Source organism: Littorina saxatilis, linkage group LG1 (assembly GCF_037325665.1).
Source record: "Littorina saxatilis isolate snail1 linkage group LG1, US_GU_Lsax_2.0, whole genome shotgun sequence".
Classification (NCBI taxonomy): Eukaryota; Metazoa; Mollusca; class Gastropoda; order Littorinimorpha; family Littorinidae; genus Littorina; species Littorina saxatilis.
Genome location: NC_090245.1, coordinates 42,231,082 through 42,259,073, shown reverse-complemented (window position 1 = coordinate 42,259,073; position 27,992 = coordinate 42,231,082). Strand labels below are relative to the sequence as shown.

General features: G+C 42.1%; 1 protein-coding gene across 3 annotated transcripts; it reads right to left on the bottom strand.

Moving 5' to 3' along the window:
• Nucleotides 1-66: 66 nt before the first annotated feature.
• LOC138970203 (alanine--tRNA ligase, cytoplasmic-like) lies at nt 67-27,973 on the bottom strand. 3 transcript variants are annotated; one of them, XM_070342705.1, is made up of 24 exons: nt 27,846-27,935; nt 27,510-27,734; nt 25,598-25,772; nt 24,990-25,178; nt 24,463-24,608; nt 23,028-23,219; nt 20,546-20,690; nt 19,888-20,033; nt 19,266-19,374; nt 19,006-19,044; nt 18,278-18,392; nt 17,579-17,703; nt 14,720-14,864; nt 14,169-14,338; nt 13,675-13,788; nt 12,919-13,056; nt 8,124-8,264; nt 7,354-7,466; nt 6,884-6,992; nt 6,100-6,225; nt 3,416-3,535; nt 2,534-2,620; nt 2,086-2,199; nt 67-716 (listed from the first exon to the last, which is right to left on the bottom strand). In XM_070342705.1, the coding sequence occupies exons 3-24, from the start codon at nt 25,739-25,741 to the stop codon at nt 546-548; spliced, it is 2,898 nt and encodes a 965-aa protein (XP_070198806.1). In that variant the 5' UTR covers nt 25,742-25,772; nt 27,510-27,734; nt 27,846-27,935; the 3' UTR covers nt 67-545. The 3 variants fall into 3 exon arrangements, with proteins under 3 accessions (XP_070198806.1, XP_070198799.1, XP_070198813.1); XM_070342698.1 differs by lacking the exon at nt 27,510-27,734 and having other exon boundaries at nt 27,846-27,973; XM_070342712.1 differs by lacking the exons at nt 27,510-27,734; nt 27,846-27,935 and adding an exon at nt 26,564-27,071.
• Nucleotides 27,974-27,992: the final 19 nt, after the last annotated feature.

The following is a 27,992-nucleotide window of genomic DNA, read 5'->3' as shown; positions in this document are numbered from 1 at the left end:
CTCTCTTATTACATAAGTAACTGTACAAATATATGTGGTTTTTTCTTTTTTTTAAACTTATAGGGATTTCCAAATAGTTCAGCACTTGACAACAAAGACAGCATACTTAAAAGTTAAATTCGACCAACAAAAATTACTTCCTGTACAGGCAAACCTGTGATTCCAAAACAGGCACAATTGAAAAAGGCTGCATATTAAGTGACCCTTCAACTTTAATCATCTGCTGATGGAATTAGCTCATTCTGTGCTGAGCAAACTTTCAAAGAAACATATAACTCAATTCCCAGAAAACGCTTCAGGGAAACAAACCTATTTTCAAAGGTTTATGAAGGTTTGTTTCTGCAGTACAAAAGAAACGTCAGTGTAGGTTGGTCAGGGGATAAATTGTAGGTTGAAATGACACAGCCAGCTGGACACAGAGAGAGATGTGACAGTCTGCACTTGTCGCGCAGGTTAATGATTAATTTAAAGTCCATGAGCAGCAAGTAAGTCCTTGTCGTTATTGCGCAGACAACTTCCACGTGGATAAATCTGACCACAGCTTTCTATAGTTTCATGTTGGCGAAATCTGTGGCAATTTTGACGGCTTCCTCGACGGCTCCAGGGTTGGATCCGGTTGCTTGAGCACTGATGTCCTTGCCTCCTCCTTTGCCGTTGATCACACCCACCACTTGGTCGATCCACTCTTTGGCGGTCAGGCCGTTGGAAGCAACCTCCTGTAATAAAAAAAAGAGTTGTGGTTCAAAAACTAAATTATGTTTTGTTATTCATCTTTTAAGACTCCCCCATTCAAGAACCCCTCCTTCTTAAGACCTTGTTTTCTCAGACTTTCTGTTCATAACCTCTGTAAATGTACCCCTATTTTAACACTCCCTCATTCATAAGGCTTGATTTTTTCAGATTCGTCTTAGGTCTTCAACAGTATACAATAAAAGCAAGGTTTTGGTTTTCATACACAATTTTACTAGGAAAGACAGAGAGAAATCTCTTCTAACCATACATATTCACTGAACAAGAGAAATGAAATGGGTTTGTTTGTTTGTTTGTTTGCTTAACGCCCAGCCGACCACGAAGGGCCATATCAGGGCGGTGCTGCTTTGACATATAACGTGCGCCACACACAAGACAGAAGTCGCAGCACAGGCTTCATGTCTCACCCAGTCACATTATTCTGACACCGGACCAACCAGTCCTAGCACTAACCCCATAATGCCAGACGCCAGGCGGAGCAGCCACTAGATTGCCAATTTTAAAGTCTTAGGTATGACCCGGCCGGGGTTCGAACCCACGACCTCCCGATCACAAGGCGGACGCCTTACCACTAGGCCAACCGTGCCGGTAATGAAATGGGTTCCTCTGGTGCAAAATTAAAGATGAATCAATAAACATGGCACAATTTCAGTCTGCATTAAAAGCAACACAGAAAAGATACATTTATCATCAATAGGCTTAGTGTTACATTTTGACAGCACACAGTTTTGTCAGTGAAGGGGACACATGCTTAGACCTCTGTGAGGTATTTTTACCATTACCCTGACTGAATCAAAACTTTCATGCTTCATGCAATGTGTAACAGTTCAACAAAAGCCGAACTGGTCTTTTCCAGACACTCCAGTGATGATAATACTTGTGTCAATTGCATTCCACACATCGTCAGCCCGTGAACAGAGTAGTAGAGAACTTTAGAGGGTCACAAAACCAGGAGGGCTTTCGGAAGTTCTGTAAGGCCCTTACCGTAAAAACGCTATTTGTCATATCAGTTAGATTAACTCCCTAAATTCGCGTCGGTACAGACCCAGCAGTACAGATTTTGTTTTCAAAATCTAGCCAAGTGTACCATCTTGTTAATTCTGTATGGAAACCACAGACAATCAGTTACATTAATACTGACGGTACACATGATACCGCAAATTATGTGCGTCCATGGACATGCTCTTTTCAAGTTTAGTGCTTCACAGGACCCCCTCCGAGAATTTCTAGTATGTTTTTTTGGGCTCCTAGCGCATACAGGATGCAAGAACGCACAGTTCGGGGAGCCCTGAGATGTGGCCTGACTTGACAAGAGAAGCAAGGGACAGAACTCACCTTTGGCACGGAGCACATGCACAGGATCTTGTTGGCCTCCTTGTCCACAGTGAAAAACATGGTGGATGTGGCCGGGCTGAGGGCTTTGTACTGCTTCATAGCACCGTCCAACGCCTGCCACAACATCACAATGCTCACATTTCACAATTATAGTACATTACAACCACCCCCCTTTTAAGACACTGCAAAAAATACACAGCGGAGTCAGTTATTCACTGGAATTGCTGGTTTTTACTGGTCGACCACATGTTATTTTTTGACTCACTAAAGTAGGGCGCAACTCTTCCACGACCCTTGGAAATTCTGACAGAGTTATTTCCAAACATTGTCAATTAAGAAACAAAAACTTGTCCTGAACTGACAGGTCAAATTGCATTCCGCTTCTGCTCAGCAATAAGCACTATCACTCTGGTTTACAAGTACTGAGCATTTTCGTTGTAGCACAAACCTTTGCATTGGATCCAGCGTTGAACTCATGGACAATGAATTTGCGGTCGGGAGTGGCTTCGATCATTCTCTTGCTCTCCTCCACCACCTAGTGAACAAGACACATGCTTTAATTAAATAAATGTAAAAATCGAAACCATCATGATCACTTTGGCAAAAGTAGGGGCAGGGAAGAGGATAGGAGAGAGATGGACAAGGTGGGGTCGGGCTACAGAGACGAGTGAAAGTGCTCAAAAACTGCAGGAACAGCAATGGGCTGGCGGTGGGGGCTTGCTATAATAAAATAACAATACTCAACAGTGCTTATGCCACATCGACTTCATATCACAAGGCATAAAACAAGCACTGAACAGTCAAAAGAACAAGTGCTAAACAGTCAAAAGAACAAGTACTAAACACTCAAAAGATGAAGCACTAAACACCCAAAGAACAAGCGCTAAACAATCAAAAGAACAAGCACTAATCACTCAAAAGAACAAGCACTAAACACCCAAAGAACAAGCACTAAACAATCAAAAGAACAAGCACTAATCACTCAAAAGAACAAGCGCTAAACAATGAAAAGAACAAGCACTAATCACTCAAAAGAACAAGCGCTAAACACTCAAAAGAACAAGCACTGAACAGTCAAAAGAACAAGCGCTAAACACTCACAAGAACAAGCCCTAAACACTGAAAAGAACAAGCCCTGAACAGTCAAAAGAACAAGCACTAAACACTCAAAACAACAAGTACTAAACACTCAAAAGATCAAGCACTAAACAGTCAAAAGAACAAGTGACCAACAGTCAAAAGAACAAGTGATCAACAGTCAAAAGAACAAGTGATCAACCGTCAAAAGAACAAGTGATCAACAGTAAATAGTGAAAAAGAGAAAACTAACCTCGTTCATGACGGCGGCTTTCCTGGCTTTGTCCATATCGTCCACTTTTTTCTTCAGTGCCTTGAGTTCCTTGCGCAGTTCATCCTTCTTCCAGTAACAGATCACACTCTGTGCAACTTCCTGTAAAAAGCAATACCACAGCAACGTTACTTTTTCCATTCCTCACGCTTTATTAAAGCAACAAAATAACAAGCTTTTTAATGTCAAACGCTTAAATTTGTGTAGCGAGACTTTCTGTCTCCAAAAATCTAAGAAAAACAGGTCATAAAAGGAGGGTCAGTCTTCTTCTTCTTCTTTTCGATCACACTTGGAGTCCAGATCTTGAGATATAATTAGTGGTCCTCTGCAGCGCAGCCACTGGCCCGTACAGCTTGTTGTGCAGGGACTCCGGCAATGGCCAGATTTCCTCTCTCAGCACCTGGTGGTTCCTGCAGTCTCGCAGGATGTGGGCCGTGTCCTGCTCTGCTTCTCCACAAGAACACATGGGGGAGGGCACAACATGCAGCTTCCCGTGGAGATGCTGGTTAAGTCTGTTGTGTCCCGTTCTCAGGCGGAAGATGACCACCTGCTGTGGTCTGGATAGCAGGTGGTAGCTGTCCTGTGGTTGGGGCGTCCTGTGCAGAGACTTAACACTTTCGCGACGGGACACTGATAAATCAGTAACAGCGCTGACACGCCCATGGACGGGACGCGCATTTTTCAGTATCAGTCATACAGGGTACACGACTCGTGATTGCTTCCCGGTTTTTGAAGCTTGCAGTAAATTGAGTTGTTTCCCTTGACACACTTTGCGTGCCCTTCCGCCATATGCAAAATTAGCCTGATTTGTGTCGTTTTTTCGAGAAAAATAATGAATCGAAGGCGAGCCTTGTCACGGGAGGAGATTCTCCGGATGTTGGATCTTGAGGACCCTGTAGATCATGATTCCGACGTGTTGTTTTCGCCTCAAGAAAGCGATAATAGCAGTAATATTGAGGAAGAAACAGTCCTGTTCAGTGTTGCTAGTATGAGTCGGCAAACTTCACGTGTTAGGGTGGTACTGCATGAATCTTCGAATGTGTAGTTGCAAGGGGGGCGTGGCAGCACTGATAACAATGGATGGCTGGAGCGTCCTAATCCTTTTGGAAATGTTCATAGGTGTACAGTTGGGACTTTGTTGTGAAAATGTGACTTATATTCAATATGGAGTACCTAGACATCATTTGGTGAGTGTCACAGTTTTGTTTCATTTGAGTCAGGATGCTGTGAGTGAATGCGGGATTTGCTTGTTTTTTTCTTTGTACTGTCTCCTGATTTCTGTGTAGAATTTTAACAATATTTCAGCTAATTCATAGGTTTTACACCTTGTTTGGTTATAAAATTATTTATAATACTTTCTGTTAAAAAATAACTTTTAAAAAAGCAGTGGAAAAGAAAACACACACAAAAAAACGTTAAAAAACACAAATTATCCCCCTTTCACCCCCCCTTTGCTAAAACAAATCGCGTGACAAACTTATAAATAGCACGACTGAACTGGGCATCCATTTTTTAATTAGTACAAAAAATTTGGTGGTGATTGGACTTAATTCAAGCTTGCTAGACAGATTTCTTTACAGTTACTGATTTTTGGTAAGTTTCTTGGTGGCAAGCTTGGGCAAGCAGGACGTCAACGCCGTGGCAGTGCTAGTCACAATAGTGTTAATGATGGTCTTCATCTCTGTCAGGCTCACAGGGTTGTTCTCTTGCTCATCTTCTGCACCCAGCTTTGCCATCCTGTCCGCCTCTTCGTTTCCTTGTACACCACAGTGGGAGGGGATCCATTGGAGGGTCAGTCTTAAAATGGGGGTACATTTACAGAGATAATGAATTTCTTTATTTGGTGTTTAACGTCGTTTTCAACCACGAAGGTTATATCGCGACGGGGAAAGGGGGGAGATGGGATAGAGCCACTTGTCAATTGTTTCTTGTTCACAAAAGCACTAATCAAAAATTTGCTCCAGGGACTTGCAACGTAGTACAATATATTACCTTACTGGGAGAATGCAAGTTTCCAGTACAAAGGACTTAACATTTCTTACATACTGCTTGACTAAAATCTTTACAAACATGGACTATATTCTATACAAGAAACACTTAACAAGGGTAAAAAGAGAAACAGAATCCGTTAGTCGCCTCTTACTATCACCAGTGCTGGACTGATTGTGTAACCTCTGCGAACGCCAAGAAGAAGAAGAAGTCGCCTCTTACTAACTGAACAAGATGCTGGGGAGCATCGGGTAAATTCTTCCCCCTAACCCGCAGGGGGGTAAATTGGGGGATCTTAAAGGAAGGTGGGGGTAGAGGTGGGGGTCCTCTGTACGTGCAAACAAGCCAACATAAAGTACTGGACTTGTGATCCTAGGGTCATGGGTTCAAATCCCGGAGGGACGGACACAGGTCAACTTTATGTGCAGACTAAGACTTGGTATTCATGTCCCAACCCCATGTCAACACAGCAGTACGTAAAAGACCTCGGTCATTCCGCCATAAGTACAGGTGGGCGATTGCACCTAAACACGCACACACCTCTAGCACAACTCTTGTTGCTTCTAGCTTTCTACTGGGAGGGAGGAAGCGACCCGAATTTCACAGCAATGGGATAATAAAGTAACGGAAATGGAAATTACATGTACCAACCACTGAAAGTATGCTTTCTCACTCACATCATCCACAGCCACAATGCGCCTGTTGAGCTCCCTGTCGGAGAAGTTGGCATCGCCCTGTCCTTTCTCCAGCTGTTGTTTCAGCTCGTTGACAGCTTTCTCCAGCATCTCTGCTCTATGCTTGGCCTGGTGTATGACAGAAGGGAGGTAACTTTGTGGAGAATCTCTCATGAGAAACAAATCTACATGAATTTTAAAACAAAAAAATCAAATATCAGGTCCCAAGTTCTTGTATAATTTTCTTTTTTCAAAGAAGAAAAAAAAGCTGATTTTATGGAACATTTAATCATAAACACAACAAAGCATTCACTAGTACATAAACCAAATGTGACCCTCCACCACGAAATGAGTCGCATGTCACCTCACGCGGTTCTGCGCTAGGCATAATATAAGTCCGGGGGGTGTCGAGTAACAGTGTGAGGGTCATAACTCGAAAAGTTTTTGCTCTTTTCTAAAACGGTTTTCACCACTGGATAAAGAATAAAAAACTCTTTCAGAAAATGTGAAAATATGAAAATCATGAAAAGGTGACATGCGACTCATTCCGTGGTGGAGGGTCACAAATGGTCTTTGAAGTGGATCAACAAACAAATAGTAGAGATAATCAACAGAAAAGTCACGTGGTTGATCTTTACAGACAGGTTTTACTGTAGAAAGAAAAGTATCATATGCTGACTGCATGGCAGGATAAAAACGATCATTTGCGTAAAGACCCACATGTGCAGAAAACACAGTGTACATGGGAGTTTCAACCCATGCACGTGAAAGAAGAAGAAATGCTGACCTTGTTGGCCTCTGACCCTGTGACTGCGATGATTCGTCGAATGCCTTTAGAAATAGCTTCCTCCGACACAATGTAGAACTGCCCCACGTGGCCTGCACGCCGCAAATGCCTGGAGAAGAAAAGAGTAAATGAAACAGCCGAAGACTGAGCCAGGCAAACACTTCCCTGCCAAGTGTAAATACTAAGAAGCAAGGTGCCTTATATACGCACGTATGTCCTCCAAATCGTTTATACATAGCCTACAAACATAATCAGACAGATACGCACAGTAAGAAATGCACTTATATTTAAAAATACAAATATGCACACACAATCTATCTCTTTTACTCACTAGCTCAAGCACTCACTTACACTCTATGTCTTTCTCTCACTCTCATACCCACGCACACAACACAACACAACACAACACAACACAACACAACACACACACACACACACACACACACACACCAAAACATAAAATCTCTTACGTTCCACCACAGAACTCCACAGTAGTTAGGGAGGCCGCGGGTCCCATGGGGTCAGCCTCCAACTGTTCCACAGGCACACCCACTGACACCACCCGTACAGGGTCCGGGTACGTCTGCAAAAATAAAAAACAAAAAAATTCACAACTAGTATAAAAGATGTTGGAATAGACTGAAACCTTCAATTTAAGATGCTCCATTCCTTTCAGGCTTCCTCTAATAATAAGATTGTTTTTGTCACGAAATATCATTACCTGAATTGTATTTCTGACACCTGCTTGAAATTACATGTACATTGTACCCTCATTCACCTCTTAGTTTCACCGACTACAAATAATGTTCTGCTGAGAGTAATCACTCTCACATCAAACAAGCCTCAGTGCTGAGTTTTTTTTAGACTGTATGATCAATGATGTTTAATATGCCTGACTTTATTATGTGTGAAATGCTGAATTTTAATGTCCGATGCTTTTTGTAAAGCACCACAAGACTGCTGTGTGGCTGTGAGCTATACAAGAACATTTTATCATAATTGTTATTATTAGTAGTAGAAGTAGCCAGAGCTGTTTACTTGACAAGAGCAATGGTCAAGTCAAAATATAGTAATCTGATGACCAAAATAGTAACCCAGTGGTTACAAACGCCAACATTAGCTACACAAACCTAATTTGAATCACAAATGGACTCAAATGGAGTATTTTCTTTCCTAAAAAATAGTAATAAATTACTCCAAAAGAGGGTAAACAGGTCTGAGTAGTTGTAGTGCAGCTCACCTCATCAAAGACAGCACGCAGACCCTGTATGCTCTTGGCCACCGCCAGCGAGGACTCCTTGGCATACACCTCCTCGTTTTTGGCAGCCATCTTGTTGACGATGTCCTCCGCCTCCTTCACTTCCTTCACTGACAGTGCACCCTGGGAACAGCGAACAGCAAGAAACGTTCACATGCGGCATCATTTTCTCACAAGGTCACAACAGAAAGGGCATATCTTAACTCTTACCAGTTCACTCCCTTGACTATCCGAAGATATCTTCGGATGACTCGCTACGGAAATTCCCATTTACTTTATTCTAAGGACAAGCCCTTTTATGCACTCAAAATAACAACACAAACAGTTTATTGATTAAATTATTGTTGCATGTTGACAGAATTTTAAACAGATCAATACTTTGCTTGCTATGACCATGGTTTTCCTGATATATTTTTGGTGCGCCTGTGCTCTGTTTGCCATTGTAGCAAACTTTCGCGATTGACAGTCAGGATTTTTTGCAAGCTGATATTTTAGCACAGCGAATTTATCTGAGCCTGAGGTTGAGTAGCTGTACTCAGATGGTGATAATGTTTTTAGTTTTGAGCATATATTGGCACTGAAATCTTGAGAAACAAAGAAAATTGGCAGCAAATATAGTCACTGCTTCGAGACAGCAAGTGTTACCGTTTCTATTTTTAGATTGGCAGCACTCGCTCCCAATTCTTTTGACTCCAGCAGTGATCTTTTGGTTTATTTTAATTAAAAGAGCATTGCAACTGTTTCTTTTTTAATCATAGCGATAAAATACTTTATTTCATCATGGTTTTAAGTTGTCATTTTCACTAAATCGTTGTTTGTCACAGTCGAGCATGCACTTGTTTGCATCATGATGGCGGCTTTCGTGGAATCACTGTGTCACAGTCTGTGCTTGAGTCTGTAGGTGCACACAATCCAGAGGTACCGAGTATCGAAACAAATTATAGTTTAAGCATTCAGCATTGCTGTCTTAACTTTATAAAGAATTTGTCAGAACATAACCACTCATTTGGTGTTTGCTCTGTGTTCTTTTCAGATCGGGAAGCTACGTGAATTTAGATCTAGGGCCAACTCCTGCAGCACCCAATTTACAAGCAGTATAAGTGTTAGATCACCTTTAGATCTAAACTGTAACAAGTGAGACTTCAGTCTTGTGGCGAGTGCATGTGTTCCCTCAAATGGAAAAGTTCAAACTTGTACGTGACACCAACATCGTTATCAGATTGTTGTTATAGTAGGGTTCATTTCTGAAAATAACAACTAGGCAAATGCGTTTGGGTGTAGATCTGTGCAAAAAGGCTGTTTGCACTTAAATAAAATGTAGTGTTAGAAAGGCATTCTCAGACCTGTTTACCCTAAACCCGAGGCAAGAGCACTTTCCCAAAAAGTTGAGTGTATTTTTCATAAAGTTGGTGTACTTTGCAAGCAAAGCCATATGGGCTTGGGAAAATGTACGCGTGGGTGCAAACGTGTTTGTGTAAGAATAGCATGTCTTGTGAACACCTTCAGAATGTAACTCCTTCCAATACAACAGGGATAAAACAATTTTATTTACCTGTCAGTTTATACTTATAGCATTATAACATGTGTCTTCCAAACAGATTGATAATGAAAAGATGAAGTTCGTGAAATAACATCTGCGGTTGACAGTGGCAAGTTCATTTTTACAATCATCTTAGAAAACATTGCTTCAGCGCGGACTACAGCCTTTTCTTCTGGCAGGATTTGCTTTGCGGGAATGAACTTCATAATTCCTTGGCAGCTTTCAGCGGATTTCTTTGCAGCCACCTTGTCCAGGTGAGTTTTGGAACTGTAGTGTCGTTCGATGTCATATTTCCCAGCATGGGCAACGGAGAAATCTGATTTACAATACTTTTTGCAGTGTGCATGACCTTTTCCAATAGTAGACTTCACAATTCCTGGCTCTTTCTTATATTTCTCCAAGAAAATCTGCTGCTTCTGCTGTTTAGACTTGGTACAGTCATCCGAAACTGGCACATTTTTCCGCTTCATTTTGCCACGATTGTCCAGACGATCGCACATGCCAACAACTGAACAAGGTTTCCACAGCTGAAGACTCGCTGTCATGGTTATCTCCCTTCGACCGAAACTGGTATCAGTTGTACCATTCCGTAATCAGCACACCAACACCGGAAAACGTATTCTAGACTTTTTGTTAGGCGTATTTTGTGCGTGTGTCGCTTATTTGCGTACCGATAATTATTTGGCGTACAAAATACGCCCAAATTGTACTGGTAAACAGGTCCGCATTCTACACTCTTCAAAAAAAAGTTAAGGATCACTTTTTTACAAGCACGCCACACAAAACAGACAAAACCGAATTCTTTCATTTTTTTAAAATTATATAATTGAACAACCAAGGAGTAATGATAAACAAAGCAAAGATCGAACGCGGCAGTGACAATTTAGCTAGAGTGTGTCAAACGTGACAACCCTCGAAAATGGAATTCACAACAATGTGAATCAGTCTCAATAACGCGTGTGCCCTCCGTTGTGTGCCAGACATTCAACACATCGTTGGCGCATGGAGTAGATCAGGTTGCATATGAATGCTCTGGGAACTCCATTCCACTCCTGCTGGAGCCATTGCAGCAGTTGACCCAGATTGGCAGGAGGAAGGTGATGTTGCTGTACCCGACGACAAAGCTCGTCCCACATGTGCTCTATGGGGTTCAGGTCCGGGCTGTTGGCTGGCCACAGCATCCTGTTGACCCTGGCCTGCTGGATGAAGGTGTTTACAGCTGCAGAGCGATGGGGAGGTGCGTTGTCATCCTGAAGAATCGCATGAGGGCCGATCGCTTGGAGGGCTGGAACGACCGGGGGTTGCAGGATCTCATTCTGGTAGCGGACACGGGTCAAGTTGCCCACTACATGGTACAGAGGTGTCCTTAGACGTGTGCTGATCCCTCCCCAGACCATCACAGAGCCTTCGCCAAAACGCTGTCGTTCCAGAACAGCGCCTTCTGCGAAGCGCTCTCCGCGAAGCCTCCACACTCGGATGCGACCATCAGCAGGTTCCAAGCAAAAGCGGGACTCATCTGTAAACAACACCTGAGCCCACTGCTGACGTTGCCACCTCACATGTTGAATGCACCAGGCTCGGCGAGCTGCTCGGTGATTAGCAGTCAGGGTTGTTCCTCGGACTGGACGCCTTGCACGCAAGCCAAAGTTGTGTAAGCTATTTCGGATCGTCTGACCACTAACAACAGTGTTGGTGGTAGCTTGTAGGCGTTGCCTAATGTTGTTTGCCGTAGCCATTCTTTGTTGCATGGCCTGCCTCTGAATGAAGCGATCCTCTCTTTGTGTGGTGACTCTGGGCCGACCAGAACGTTGTTGCTCCTGCACTCTTCCAGTTGCGTGGAATCTCTGATTTAGTCTGATGATGCCAGAGGGAGCCACTGCAAGCCTCTGGGCCTGGCAGCAACACCGTCTTGTAGCCATCCTATTGCCCTTCCTCTATCCAAATCGTTCAGTTTTCTTCGTGGGGGCATGTTGCTACTGTGCATAATTGTGTCAGCGTGCCAACCTTTAAACACATGCTGGTGAGCGATGTTCATAGCCAGGACCCTGTTGTAGCACGTGCATCACAACCTTTTGCCCTGGCATGCGTTCCGCAAATTTCATGGGGCTATAAAACACACCCTTTTTCTTCCAAAATGCAGAAGCTTTTGAGAAGTCCCACAAAGGGAAATAACTCTGCCTGCCAAAATTCTAGATCAAGACTCATTGTTCATTTGTTAATTCAAACACATTAATCTTTTAATTATTATGTCGATGTTTAATTTTTTTGCAAATTGTTTTAATTAGATCTGTTTTTTTAACCGATCCTTAACTTTTTTTGAAGAGTGTATTATTTCCCTACCGTATGCAACAAACAGCTGTATTTTTCATGGTGTAGCGTTAAATCAGTGGACCAGAGACCAAAGGCAGCCCCTAAAATCAAATTCGCTAAAGGAGAGTTTCAGATATTAAAATGCACAAACAAATTATATTGGCAAACCTGACTCCCTTTTTTACTTTAGTTGCAAAAACAGTACAATCATGTTCTATCACAAAAGTGATTTTTTTGTTTGTAATTAGGTGTATTAAGAGATTGTTCAAACCAAACTATTACTCTTTGAGCTCAGAAGTCCTACTTTTTGACGTATTGGTATGTTTATTCAAGATCAGCTGTACGAATCATTTGTATCAGGAAACAAAATGAAATTGGGATTTTATGTGAAAATATAAATAATTATCAAAACAATATCAACAGATTATTAAAAAAATAAAACTGGAAAAAAAGTTGTTCATGACGATTGTCATGGGTGTGCTGGTTTTGGCATGAGATTAATCAAAACGGGTTGCTTTCATCCACCAAAACTTCGTTCCATTCTGTTTTTTCTTTTAATTCCTTATTACTGTTAGCAAGAACATTTCAAGAGCTTCAATTTGACATGCAACATGTGATAATTACCTGAAGAAATGAGCATAAAACTTGAGATTTTTTTGCCATACCCTTATTTCATTGTTTTCAGCATGAAATACCGTGAACTGGTAAGAGTTAATAGACAAACTCCGAAAATAGCTCTGTCGGGTTCATATGTGTTGAGAAAGAGAGAATACTCTCAGAAATAAATTGAGGCAAGCTTTCCCATGTGACATTGGCCATTCACTTGCAAATCTGAAGGGTCAGTAGTATTTTTGTGGAAGAACTCCAGTAGAATGATTTTGTCTCTGTTAGCTCACAACACAAATTAGAATAAAATCAGACATTGACCTTTGCGGTGAAGTCAAAGCGAAGTCGGTCAGGCGCGACGAGGGATCCTTTCTGGTCAGCCTCCTTCAGCACCCCCCTCAGGCCAAAGTTCAACATGTGCGTTCCTGTGTGATTCTTCATCACTGCACAGCGTCGAGACTGCAACATAAGGTTTTCATGATAAATAGGTCCTGCTTTTTATTCGCATCACATCTGAGAAAGTGCATTTGCAACAAGTTTTCATAAGAAATAGGTCCTGGTTTTTTATTCCCATCACAATCTGAGAAGGTGTACTTCCAACATAAAGTTTTCTTAAGAAATAGGTCCTGCTTTTTATTCACATCTGAGAGAGTACTATTTAATGTGCTGAAACAAGGCTGTTTTATTGTGAAAATTGCAACATGTACAGTTCAAAAGAGCTTCAAAAAGGAAATATGTCCCTTTTTCCCCCTCAATGGACCATTTTCACAAGACTGCATGCTTGTTAGAACTGTTGTTCACATTAACCCGTTAACCATAGAACGATGATTGGCTAAAGTATACTTATTTCTACCCCCGACCGCCACCCCCATATCCACTTTCTTTCTCTAACACACATGCACAAACACACATATACACTCACAGTAGAATACATGATTGTTTATCTTTAGGACAGAACAACGATGGCTTAAAGTCAACTCATTTCAACCCCCACCCCCCCTCCCCCACCTCTCTCTCTCTCACACATAGTGACATACACATACAAACACACATAGGAGAATAGCTCACTCTACTGACCTCATCCAAAAGCAGCTTCATGGCGTCTCCCACCTTGAGCGTGCCCTCCATGACACCGACGTGTAAAACGTAGCCTCCTCTCACCTGGACGTTCTTCACTTTGAACTCAACATCCTGCACAAACACAAGATCAACTTGAAATCTAAATAACCACTAATTAATACTGCATCCTCTTCTGATTTTCTTTTGCTAGCCCATCAGAAAGTACTAATTTCACTCAAAAAGATCTCACCTTAGAGTTCTTCTGCTTTGCCTCTTATCCCTTGTCATATGCCACACTTTGTAGATGAAAAATGCTGTCTTCATAAAACCAAACTTTCTTCAAAACAAAGCTCATTGCAGTCCACCATCATAAATGTAGGTGGGTGATCACACCTAAACACGCACACACCTGAGCAGCACGACTCCGTTGCTCCTAGCTTTCCACTGGGAGGAAGCGCCCTGAATTTCCCAGCGATGGGACAATAAAGTAATGAAAATAAAGAAAAGATCACCTCTTCACCCTCTTTGACCAAGAAGCCTTCATCATAGATCTGTCCTCCCTGTTCTGCATAGAAGCATGTTCGGTCAAGCAAGACTCCACATTCCTGACCAGTGGTCACCTCGTCCACAAAAGCCTTGTTGTAGCGCAGCGCTATCACCTTACCCGTCACGGGCTCAAACTCTGGATAACAGAAAAGGATGCGTTGTTGTTGACTTAAATCACAAAGCAGTGTTGTGTCCTGACACAAGAGAGGAAAGCACACGAGAACAGGTCTAGCTCTAAGGAGACTGCACATTTTACTATTGTACAGCGGATATTCCAGTTTGAAAGCGACATTCAACCTAGACTCCAAAGTAGTAGAATAAAATAAGAAAAACAAAACAACAAAAACTCCTGATTCAGCGTTACCCTATCAGCCTTATAAGTTCTTCAAGATATGTTCTTCTATTTACTTCAATCATATATAAAATCATTTGTTCAATGTTAAATACTCCAAAACATTTGCTTTTAAGATTGCAAATCTCTTTTGCATTACAAAACAGCTGCAGCATGCATACTCACTGTAGGTGCCTGCCACGTCTGCGGTGTAGTTGTACTTGGGACTGTCATCAGTGGGAGCCACACCACGGTTCTGCAGCTCATTGATGGAGTGGACCTCCAACGCGATCTGATCGTCTACTGTGCTGCCTCCTGCCTGGGACATCAACTGAAACAAACATGTTGTGAACATCAATGTAGTGTATAGACCTTTTCTGAAGAGCTCTCGCCAGATATCCGAACAGCATTCTCTTTGTAATGTCGCAAGAGCTGAGTATATAGATTTTGTGCAGCTCTCGCGAGAGTCCCTCCCACAAGCTTCGCTATGCTTCAAAGGTCGCGAGAGCTAGGAATATCGAAGTTTATTGACACAATGTGTATTGAGTTACTGCCCCTTTGAGGACTAACTCTTCTGCGTATAAGAGTGCTCTCCCTTGCATCATAGCTTAAATCTGTGCAGTCGCTGAATAAAAGCCTGTTCCTTGTGAAATTGACTTTCAGGCGCTTGCATGCTTTTAACATGAACTACGAGTATTCTAATGAGTGAGACGGTAACCTATTCTACAGTCAACTCCCAAGCTCAGTTAGTGCACATGTAAAACCCTGTGGTGACTGCAGACACAATTATTCAGTCCCGTCTTTACTAGGATGACAATAAGTCATTGAAATTCAATCCAAAAAAATGAAAATTTATATTAATTTTCTTATTTATTTATACTTACCAACACAATGTTATTTTGCATCAGGCCTCTCCATCTCATTCATTCTTCCCTCATCACCAATCTGATCGACGGAATTAAGAACCGTTCTGTGCGCAAAACAGTCACCTTTCCCAAATGGGACGTTTTCCTCGTGCTTAACGCCTTGAGGTCTCCTCCGTTCGAACCTCTGAGCTCTGCCTCCCTTCGGGACCTCACTCTCAAGACCGTTTTTCTTGTTTCGCTCGCAACTGCTCGCAGAGTCAGTGGTATCCACGCCATCAGTGGTCTCCCACACGATGTCGAGTTTGCCCCTGACCTTTCGTCCATGACTCTTTCCTTTTTGCCTGAGTTCAGAGCAAAAAACCAACTGGCTGATGTGTTTTCAGCCCCCATCGTCATTCCCTCTCTCACTCGGGACCTTGACCCTGATGATCCGGATAGGTTTTTATGTCCCGTTCGGGCCATAAAGGCCTATCTTGACCGTACTGCTTCTCATAGGGCCACTAAACGAGCCTTGTTTATCTCCCTTCTGCCTAACATGGAACGAGATATCTCCAAGCAGACGATTGCTCGCTGGTTAGTTTTTCTGATCAAACAAATTTACAAAAACGCTAACCTGACACGAACGACTCCGCATATAGCCCCTTAACTACCGAAAGAAAACGAAAGTGAAACTAGAGTTATACCCCAGAGTGACCGCCCTTTGCAGGTGGCGCCAGCAGTGCTTGGCGCCAAGCACTGTCAGCTGGAATGCGGCACAGGCAACGCGGGCGCGCCACTTATCACTTCACCTATAAAACCGAATAGGCATGTGAAGAGGGGAGGAGGGAGGGAGCAATAAGAATAACATTGTGTTGGTAAGTATAAATAAATAAGAAAATTAATATAAATTTTCATGATTAATTTAGATTTACCAAGCACAATGTTATTTTGCATAGAATACCACCGAGGAGGTTGGGATCCCATGCCTTATCACTCCCAAAAGAAGGTTGTCAGAGCAGGGGGAAGGCAGAGGTGCACGCACAGTGAACACCTAAGGACCTGGCCCCTGTCTGAATGAACCAAGGATTTGAAAATATCCACATATCTATGGTAAGAGACAACACTCACCTAGAGAGAGACCAGAGATTGTGCGAGAACAGCTTTCTTGATGCCGTAGGTCTCGTCTCCCCGTCTAGCCGAGAACGTGCGGAGGTAGAAGTCTGTGAAGGTAGACACAGACCTCCAGTAGGCTGCGTGCATGACTTGAGTCAACGGCACCCCCCGAACGAAACTGAGTGAGGAACTGATGGCCCGGATCTCATGTGCACGAACCGGAGTCGTTCGTGTCAGGTTAGCGTTTTTGTAAATTTGTTTGATCAGAAAAACTAACCAGCGAGCAATCGTCTGCTTGGAGATATCTCGTTCCATGTTAGGCAGAAGGGAGATAAACAAGGCTCGTTTAGTGGCCCTATGAGAAGCAGTACGGTCAAGATAGGCCTTTATGGCCCGAACGGGACATAAAAACCTATCCGGATCATCAGGGTCAAGGTCCCGAGTGAGAGAGGGAATGACGATGGGGGCTGAAAACACATCAGCCAGTTGGTTTTTTGCTCTGAACTCAGGCAAAAAGGAAAGAGTCATGGACGAAAGGTCAGGGGCAAACTCGACATCGTGTGGGAGACCACTGATGGCGTGGATACCACTGACTCTGCGAGCAGTTGCGAGCGAAACAAGAAAAACGGTCTTGAGAGTGAGGTCCCGAAGGGAGGCAGAGCTCAGAGGTTCGAACGGAGGAGACCTCAAGGCGTTAAGCACGAGGAAAACGTCCCATTTGGGAAAGGTGACTGTTTTGCGCACAGAACGGTTCTTAATTCCGTCGATCAGATTGGTGATGAGGGAAGAATGAATGAGATGGAGAGGCCTGATGCAAAATAACATTGTGCTTGGTAAATCTAAATTAATATGAAAAAATGAAGAAAAAAACCTTCTCCATCTTTTCTCGAAATGATAAACAGAGAAATGAAGCCAATGTGTGTACAAGCATCAGAATGCACAATTTTAGTTCTGTAACTACTTTCTATTCTCAGACACAAAACATACAGCACTGCATTTCCCTGTCATAGATAGCCACTTATAATTACCAAGAACAGCTGTTTCTACCCTAAAAGTGCTTTAGTTCAGAGTATAGTACAGTCCTTACCAAAGAGCGCTGTTTTGCCTTCTCAAAGCCGTCCTTATCTACAGAAAGCCCTTTTTCTTCAGCCATCAACAGTGTCAAGTCCACAGGAAAACCATATGTGTCATACAAACGCCATGCAACATCCCCTGTGATGGAAAAGAAACAAAATTCATGATAGTGAAAATGTTGATTGACATTGCAAAAAACAAAACAAAACAACAACAACAACAACAACAACAACAACAACAACAACAACAACAACAACAAAAAAACACACACACACACAAACAAACAAAAAGTGTTGGAAGAGAGAACAAAATTGTATGCTAGATGGCAAAAAAATGGAAGTATTGTAAAAGTGACCTGGTGTAGCTCTCTTAGTGCTCTGAGTACCTGTAAGAGTGGGCTCACAATTATATGCATATATAGATATATTCTTATTCATGTATGTGTTGATAAACTTCTGCTTTGGAGTCTGTTTCTTTACTTTTCCGGTTTATTTTCAATCAGTGTAAAACGAACACAAGCACATGCATGTACTCTCTCTCTCTCTCATATACACACACACACATGCACTCTCGCTGACACATAGACGCACATAAGCATGCACATGCACATGCACATGCACACACACACACACACACACACACACACACACACACACACACACACACACACACACACAACAACATAACTCCTGTCTTTTCGCCCGTCACCAACCTGGCAAGACACTGCTGGTTGAGCCCAGCTTGACAATGGTTCTCTGCAACATGCGATGTCCTCTGGTCAACGTCTTCAAGAACTGGGCCTCCTCTTCATTGATGATCTCCTTCACCTGAAACAAGTGGACAAGATTGGTATAAAGATTTTCCTCTAAAGCCTGATATTAATTGGGTGATGTCGCCCCCGCCCCCGAATATCACTCACACACTCACTGAGTGACTCTATGCAAGCCACTAAACTGAGTTCCATTTATTTGGTTACCATTTCCTGACAAAGGCTGCCCCCCATTACGCTTTGTGAACCTTGGTTGTGTGCAAATTGTGTCACTACAGCTGTTAAGGCCCAAAGTAAGTGGTATTACCTTTAACCATAAAAGTGATTTATTTTTGTTTAGTCATTTTGTGTAAAGTCAATAAACATCAAAGACTGAAAGATTGCAGGGACTGCTGTATTTGCTAGCAGACTGCTATAAAACTCATGCGGGCTATGAGAATTTAACTAACTGATGTGGGCTGAATCTGCAGAAAGCCATGCAATGCTGCTTACTGAAATTTATACTTTTCTATCTGCATCTGTTATTTTCATATCATTGTGTGCATGTATACCCCAAAAGATCTCTGATTCGACATATCAACCAATTTCCAGTGCCTTTACTATGCATATAAACAGAGCTCTCAATAAATTCTGTAAGTCTTCTATGGAATTGAACAGCTTTTCAAACATACCATTTCCGGGTCTTTCTTTACTTCAGGAAAAGCATCTCCCTGCAAAAGAAGGAAAGGTATGTAAGCATGTCTGAAAACTTTTCTCATCTTTCATGAACACTTTCGTTTCACACACACACACACACACACACACACACACACACACACACACACACACACTCACACACACACACTCAAACATTAAAACCATCCAGAAATAAACTGACTGTGAATTACAAAATGCAACAAATGTTTGAAAGTAGGAAACAACAAAAACTCACTAGCAGTTGCACAACAGTGTCGACCAGGCCGGCAAACATGCCAGGTTTGGCATTCAGTTTTTCTGTGGCATAGCGAACTGCACGTCGTAGGATTCGTCGCAGCACATAACTGCACACAACAAATAGCTGAAGCTCAAAGATTCATCACTTTAAAAAAATAAGCAGTCCCATTCCAAGTGGATATAGGGTAAAAGGCAAAGGTTTCCTGATAAAAACACAGGTGTAACAGTATCAACTGGCATCTGAATGAACAGAAAAAGAAAATGATGAAATGTAAATAATATGCATGAATGCATCTAGAATCTATTCCACATTAAGTTTGAATGAGGCAAGATGAGTGAGGGATATTTAAACTAATCACAGACATAGAAAAACAAGAAAGTTAAAATTTTTGGAATGTTTAATAAAGGACAAAACTACACCTTCACAAGAACCTCGAGCCTAACGGCCTTCGAAGTGTACAAACAAGAGATAGGAGAGAAAAATTGAAGAACTGTTGCTGTGACTTATCTTAAAATGTGCCCAAGATGGTCGTAGAAATGACAAGACAAACACAAGACAAACAAGCAAGCACAGACAGACACAGGGCAGAGAAATCCCTGAGACCCACAAAATCTCTCACCCCCTGCCAACATTGTCAGGCCGACCGCCGTCAGAGAGGGCAATGGTCAAGGTACGGGCGTGGTCAGCCAGAACCCGGTAGGCCATGTCTGTACCGTCCATGTCGGCTTTGCCCACACGACCTTGGTACGCTGGACTGCCTGTCACCTGAAACAAAATTGGTAATTCAATTGTTAAAACTCGAGCAAATACTGCTATACCTGTCATCTAAAACAAAACGTAAATTCAAAATGTGAAAATCCACTGAATACTGTTACAGCTGTACCTGTGATGGGAGGCCCCTCCCATGAGAGGACAACTCCCAAAAAAGAACACCATCCATTTTCCCTATCTTGACCAAAATGTACCTGCCATGAAAGGCCACCTGCAATGTAAGGACACTTTTGGATGGCCCTAAGGGTGTCCTTTCATTGCAAGTAACACTGCACAGACAAGTAAATTTGTTCAGACACAAAGTATACCATGACCACCTATCTCCCAAAATGCCCTTGCAAAGTGACGTCACATACTGAAAGAAAAATTAACATTTTGAGATTCATTCAGTGTACATGTAACAAGGAACCTCATACCATCGGTCTATAAAAGGAAGTAACTCAAATATCCCAGCAATAGGATAATTAAGTTTCAAATGAAATTAAATGAATGAAAGAATAACCTACCTTCTGGATGGCGTCAAAGAGAGGCACAAAGAGGTCGGTGTCGTAGTTGGATGTTTTCCGCTGAATGACCGAGACCAAGCGCTCCAGTCCCATGCCACAGTCAATATGCTTTTTGGGCAGTGATTTCAGCGACCCATCAGCCTCTCTGTGCAAATTATAATTATATGTATATCCTACATACGTGACAGAGACACCCGTGAGATAATAATCGTTCAAATCACACGTGTGTATATCATGTAAATGAGGTCATGTCAAGCAAGTCTGGCAGGGACCTGTTTTTCCACTGCTTATGATGCCAAAGTCACCGAGACAAACGTCATTATAGAAACACAAATTGCCCTCGCTAATTACCCTCGATGAATCTTTAGAACTAACACGTCACGCCACACTTTCAGAGTGACGTTTCTTTGCTTTGACGTAATAGATTGCACGAGGCTTTAGAAGAGATCGAGGTTCTAAAACAAGCGTCTTCAATTTAGCTGCCTCGAATGCAGGACATTTTCAGTAAAATACACGTAAGTACAGTATGTAGGATAAACAGAATACTACATGGCTTGCTGTTCCGTACCAGATTTACACTCGTTGCTTTTTCAAATAGTGAACAGCTCGCTTTCGCTCGCAGTTCAATATTTAAAAAAACAACTCGTGTAAATCTGGTACGACACAGCAAGCCATGTAGTATTCTCTATATATGTTGCGCCCAATTCATGGAATTGAAGAATTCGCCGAATCCACAACATTTTTGCCCATTTTCCTGGACAATTTCACAAAATCAGGCAATAAGTTTTTCAATTGCCTTCGGTATCACCACATGTAGACAAGTGGATGCTAGAAAGGATAGATATTGCAATAATCAATAAGTTATGGCAAGTACTGCTATAAGTGTAGTTTTGGGCAAAACACTGCCGATTTCATGAAATGGACGGCGTTTTTTTTTTAATATATATTAACTATATTGACCATTGCTTTTTACTTTATCTTAACCCTGACTGGTACCATACTCAGCAATTAAGTGAACAGCATAACTATACTGTCATTTTGAAAGTGTTTTGAGACACATTCTCAGACATGTTTACCCTGAAATGAGGCAAGTGGAGCAAGGCCATGCTGAATGAGGAGTTTTGGGGATTCAAAGTGGAGTTTACATATTTATGTATAAAACCACAGAGTAAATATATTGCTGTGAAAACTGTAAGAAATAAAAAAAAAGTATTTTCTGACCTTTATTCACTGCTGTTCTTTCTTTCTTTCTTTATTTGGTGTTTTACGTCGTTTTCAACCACGAAGGTTATATCGCGACGGTTCACTGCTGTTAAGTGTTTGATGAGAAGATAACTTTTTCATCAGTTTTCTTCAGATCTAGCTTGAGTTGACAGGGACTTGTAATAGGCACTTTTCAGTAGCAAACTGTTTATGGGGTGCTGACTGCACGTGGCGAGTGCAGTCGAACAGACCACCGTGCTGGCAGGAAAAGTCCCATTTGCACAAGGAGCAGTGGACGAACAATTCTCCCTTTCTTGACGCTTGTAGACAAGGGTATTTGTCGTGATAGTTCTTTTTATATTTCTGTGAATGGACAGCAGAAGCACGTTTTTTTTTCATGACATGTTTTGCTGGTATTTCCTCAACGTCACTGTCGTCAGTCTCGCAAACGCGCTTTCCTGAAGACGCCATCTTTGAAAAAGAGAAAGATTTTGAAAACGAGGCTACGATAATGCGTTCAACGTACCAGCTGCCCGCTGGCAGTTGATTCGAAACTGACATGCCAGCCGCAGCGTGCGGGCAGAGATCTGATTGGAGCTATTGTTAGACCGCGCTGCGAAAAGTTGAGCCTTTGTTTGCGACTGACTCAAGTTAGGCTTATGCACTGAACGATCGGTACTTGGCTAAAAACGGAGTTGGGGAATTCGAAATGCGGAGTCTCACTTTGAGCTGCGGAGTTGCGGAGTAAAAAAAAAAATGCGGAGAAAACTCCGCTCAATGCGGGGGGTAAACAGGTCTGCATTCTTCATAGTTCTCTCTCTCTCTCTCTCTCTCTTTCTAACTCATATTATCTTATTCTTCTCATCAACACAAAGGTACCAAAAGCAGACAGACATATAAATACACATTTATGATAACATTCAGACCCTAACACCTATACAGTAGAATCCCCTTGTAAAACCCCAAAATCTAAGACTTTGCATTTTCAGATTTTCTGCATATATATGTCTGTAAATATAACTCTTCTAAGACTAAGACTCCTTCCTTTTTAAGTCTTGATTTCACAGATTGTGGGTGGCCCGAAGAGGGGTTTTATACTGTATAGACCTGAACCCCTTTGTAAGATTTGAGACCTGCCCCGTTGACCTTGCTTTTTTCCGTTCACAATGTCTATAAATTTACCTCTATTTTAACCCTCCCACCTTCTTCAGACCTGATTTTCTAATTTTTTTGAGATCTTAAAAGGGAATTCCACTGTATAACCACACATGCTCCTCACCTGTTGAACTGAATGAACACAAGGTTCCAGATCTCCAGAACATCGGGATCATCCATGTTGACCATTTTGCCCGCATCACGCCCTCCAATACGATCGTAGTGGATTTCCGAACAAGGGCCGCATGGGCCCACCTCTCCCATCTCCCAGAAGTTGTCCTTCATGTCAAAGGGCATAATACGCTCTGGGGCAAGGCTAAAAGAAACAGAAAAATACCATTTAAAACAAAGGTTACCTGATACCGGTCTGTCAAATTTAAATCTTTTTGTAATAAAAGATCAGATCATCAGTTCCAAATGTATATATCACAAAGACAAATCTGTTGCTCATTGCTTCTCATTGTTAAGGCGGTCCTTAATTCAGCCCCAAGTCGACTTCGCGAAGTCTTTTTACCGAAAACTCAGTGCTGAAGCTCTGTACGGCAAGCTGCGCGAAGTATACTTCGCGTAGTCGACTTCGCCCAGTTAAGGACAGGCTTTAGTATCCTATTTGGGCGGGGACGTAGCTCAGTCGGTAGCGCGCTGGATTTGTATCCAGTTGGCCGCTGTCAGCGGAGTTTGTCCCCCCTGTTCGGCGAGAGATTTATTTCTCAGAGTCAACATTGTGTGCAGACTCTCCTCGGTGTCCGGACACCCCCGTGTGTACACGCAAGCACAAGTGCGCACGAAAAAGATCCTGTAATCCATGTCCGAGTTCGGTGGGTTATAGAAACACGAAAATACCCAGCATGCTTCCTCCGAAAACGGCGTATCGCTGCCTAAATGGCGGGGTAAAAAACGGTCATACACGTAAAATTCCACTCGTGCAAAAAACACGAGTGTACGTGGGAGTTTCAGCCCACGAACGCAGAAGAAGAAGAAGTATCCTACATTTGTCACGGCACAAGTCTTCACAAAAATGTCAGCTTTCTTCAGCATTATTCTTACTCTCTCTCCCTCTGTCATTATGTCAGCAAGGAGAAACTGTGAGACAAGGCTAATGCTCCGAAATCTCTATCCTTGTGCAATGAAGAACATCAGTCAATCCACCAATCTCTACACCAACCTCGATTAAATCAGATATCTCCCGTCTCTTCATCCTCATCTAATAAAAATCAATCAATTAATTAATCTCTACACCAACCTCGATTAACTCAGATATCTCTCGTCTCTTCATCCTCATCTTATAAAAATCAATCAATTAATTAACCTCTACACCAACCCTAGATTAATGCAGATATCTTTCATCCCTTTATCCTCGTCTAATAAACATTAATCAATTAATTAATCTCCACAGCAACCCTAGATTAATCCCGATATCTTTTGTCTCTTTATCCTCGTCTAATAAAAAATCAATCAATTTATCAATCTCTACACCAACCCTAGATTAATCCAGGTATCTTCCGTCTCATTATCCTTGTCAAATAAACATCAATCAATTTATCAATCTCCACACCAACCCTAGATTAATCCAGATGTCTTTGGTCTCGTCATCCGGATCCAGGCCTCCTTCAGGGTTTCCACCAAAGTACGTGACATAAAGGCGGTCCTTCTCCAGACCCAGGCGCTCCGTCAGCAGCTCCCATGCCCAGGTGCATACCTCTTTCTAAAATGAAAGATGCAACATGGATTTTCCTGAGCAAAAATAGACATGCACGTACAGTTTTAGCAAAATAGACAACTTAGTCTGTCAGAACACAGCAACTGTATTTTTCTCTCGAAAGATAATGCAGAAATGTTAAATAATTATTTTCTTTCAATAAATTAGCCTTTTTTTCTGTTGTTTCTTGTACAGTAGTTTTAGTTGTGTATCTTGTTTTTGTTTTTTGCTTTCTGGATGGGGTATGACTATAATTATGAGGTACATTAAAATAACCACCAAGTAATCTACATGAGAAGACAAACACATATTTTCTGTAAAGAATCAAACCATATTTGTTAATTTATGATGGTTGAAATTACTGCACAAAACATAGCACCATTGAACCTTGTAGTAGTCGCCGAAAGACCAGTTTCCCAACATCTCAAAGAATGTGTGATGGTAAACGTCCTTGCCGACATCATCCAGATCGTTGTGCTTTCCTCCAGCACGAATACACTTCTGCGTGTTGGCTGCACGCACTAGTTTGGACATATCACTGTTGGGATCCACTGTCCCAAGGAAAATTGGCTTGAACTGAAACAAACACACAATTATTGAATTAGTAATACGTTCAAACATTTTAAAATGAATAGACTTTCGATCCTCAAAAACAATTACTGAACAATACTAAAGAAATGTTTAGTTCCCATTGCTTTGAGACTACACGTTTCAGGAGATGCAGATTGCAACCTGTACATTTAATGAAGCAAAGAAAAAAAATCTGTTCGTTCTATCAACAAAACAATATGGCCCAAAATTGAAATCCATGCATCTCTACTATCTATTCCAGTCTATTATGCTGTCAAATCTTCCCCCAAATTGTTCAATATTCATATGATTCTCTCTTCATGCGATGCATGGATCTTCTTCAAAACAGCCTTACTGCATATGACAGAGAAAATTGAAGTCCCAGGTGCACATGCATATGATACATCTATGTCATATTGATGTACCTGATTCATGCCAGCATTGGTAAAGAGAAGAGTGGGGTCATCATGGGGAATGGTGGATGAGGAGTGGACATAGACATGCTCCTTTTCCTTGAAGAAGTCGATGAACGCCTGGCGCACCTGACTGCCTGTCATGCTGGTATCCATGGCGATGTACTGTCCTGTTCTCTGCTCACCTCTAAACATAAAATACATCAGACTTGTTCTCAAGAAAAGTTTATGTTCTCACATCTGCACACAATTTCAGAATGTACTGTGATCAAGCTCCTATGCATTTATTCACAGCAATCTTCCCAAAGTACCGTAATCAAACATGTCAAAATGAACACTAGCAGTCGTGTTTCCACAGTGAAATTGCAGACAATACTGAACAGTGAACTGCTATAAAATCAGAAAGAATTCACAACACAATTTTAGAAGTATTTCCCATCATTGCACCATTTTCATTGCAACACTATTACAATATGCAGCGTAAACACTCATACGAGGGCTGTTCTGGAAGTCCTTAGAATCTCGTATTAGCGCACAGCTTACCGTTAATTTGACCACACCATTTTCTTGAAGGATCCTTCCTGAGCTGCGACTCACTTTAACATTCCGTAGAAATACCCTTTATACATGTCGGCGCGAGCGTTTTTGCCGATACCCTCAATGACCCTCGTTTACTCTCGGACAGCAGCATCAGGGCTCTCCTAACGGTTTGCTCTGAGCTTTTTCTTTAAATGTAAAAACAGGAAAACGTCGAAAGGGCCAATTCAGCAAAATATATTATAGTGAACGGAACATCAGGCAAACATCCTAATCTGTTAGTAAATTCATTGCAATGGAGTAGCATCAACCCTAAAGTACCCGTGTTTGGTGCCAAGCTTTAAAGTTTAAACACCACAGGCAGGCAATGATGCATACATGTACTGCTCTAAGGTAACCGTACGCTGCTCCCTTTTTAGAATTGTGGCGATATGTCCTTACTTTCAAACAAATGGGACCACCTTCTTGCCAGTGTTCCGAGATCACCAATCGTTGATAGGGGTGGAGCCGTTTAGGATCATCCAAACGGCTGATCGATGTGTTGCCCGGGGTCAGATTAATAGACCGAAGTCCCCATCGCCTGTGACAACCTTCACAAAATCCTTACACTCTCTGTAGTCACAATTGGAGAATATTTGTATGCACATTTCGAGACATACCCCCTTTTTTACACCAGAGGCACCGCACCCACTGTCTGCAATGCTTGTGTACCCGTAAAGGCTTGTGCCAGATCACATCGATGGGTGCCGATTCAAATATCTATGTGTCCTTTACCTCCGTGTGTGTGATTTGTGCATCCTACCTCTTCAACTTTTCAACGGCAGCAACATTTGTTGCAGTAACAGCATTCAACTGTCGGTCTGGGCGGGTGTCATCTTTGAAGACGTGTCTACCCGATTTAAATTCATTGTACCAATTGTAAGTACTCGTTTTGGAAGGAGCGTTCTTCCCTCAAAATTCCCACAATATGCAGTAGGTGTGAGAAACATAACAATCCTTTTCAGAGATGTTTATAATACATCATTGCTGTAAGCTCCCTTGTTTTGAGCTCCACGACAGGCAAGTAAACAAGGACGGGTAGCGTTCTTTGAGAGCTGTTTTCTTTGCAGAGGAAACTTTGAGATACATGAAAATGTGTGTCATCGCCAATGAAAGATTGCAGTATGCATACGTCATTGTAAATATCATGAGGCATTGCCAGGAGCTTGGAGGTCTAACTCTAAGGACTTCCAGAACACCCTACGTATGTTATGTTTTCATCAAAATGATGACAGAAAAAACTGTAACTCTTCACTGTATATAATGCTGGATCTGACGAGCAGGTCTGAAAGACAGCTGATTTGGGTCTTCTGCATGATTGAAGTCTCATAACTCTCAAGAAACTAACCATTCAATACAGCCTTCACTGCTAAGGCACCACAACTAGAACGCAAAGGACATTCACACCAACACTGACAGCTGACACGTTCTTTAGGTTCCTTTGAATGTGTACGGATCGTACTTCAGCCAAGCTTATTTATTTCTGCGCACTACCAGTCATCCACGCTTCAGTGATTTCCATTTGACAGTCTTGTTTATGCTGTCTGCACATGATGCAACCAAACAGAAACATCTGCAGAGAAAATCGAACCATTATGATGTCCAGTCAAAGTTTTCTAAAGATTCGGATCGAAAGATTACATGACATATTATGTCCTGTCGACGGAAAAGAAAAGTTTAATACCTGTAACACTGACAGGAGCGAAAAGAAACACTTTTGTTCCGTGCGCTCCTTGCCGCTCTGGATATGATTCACAAGCACCAAGCAGACGGCCAACGTGCCCGGCTTACCGGTGTCACGAAATTTTGTTCCTGCAAATGGCAATTATAT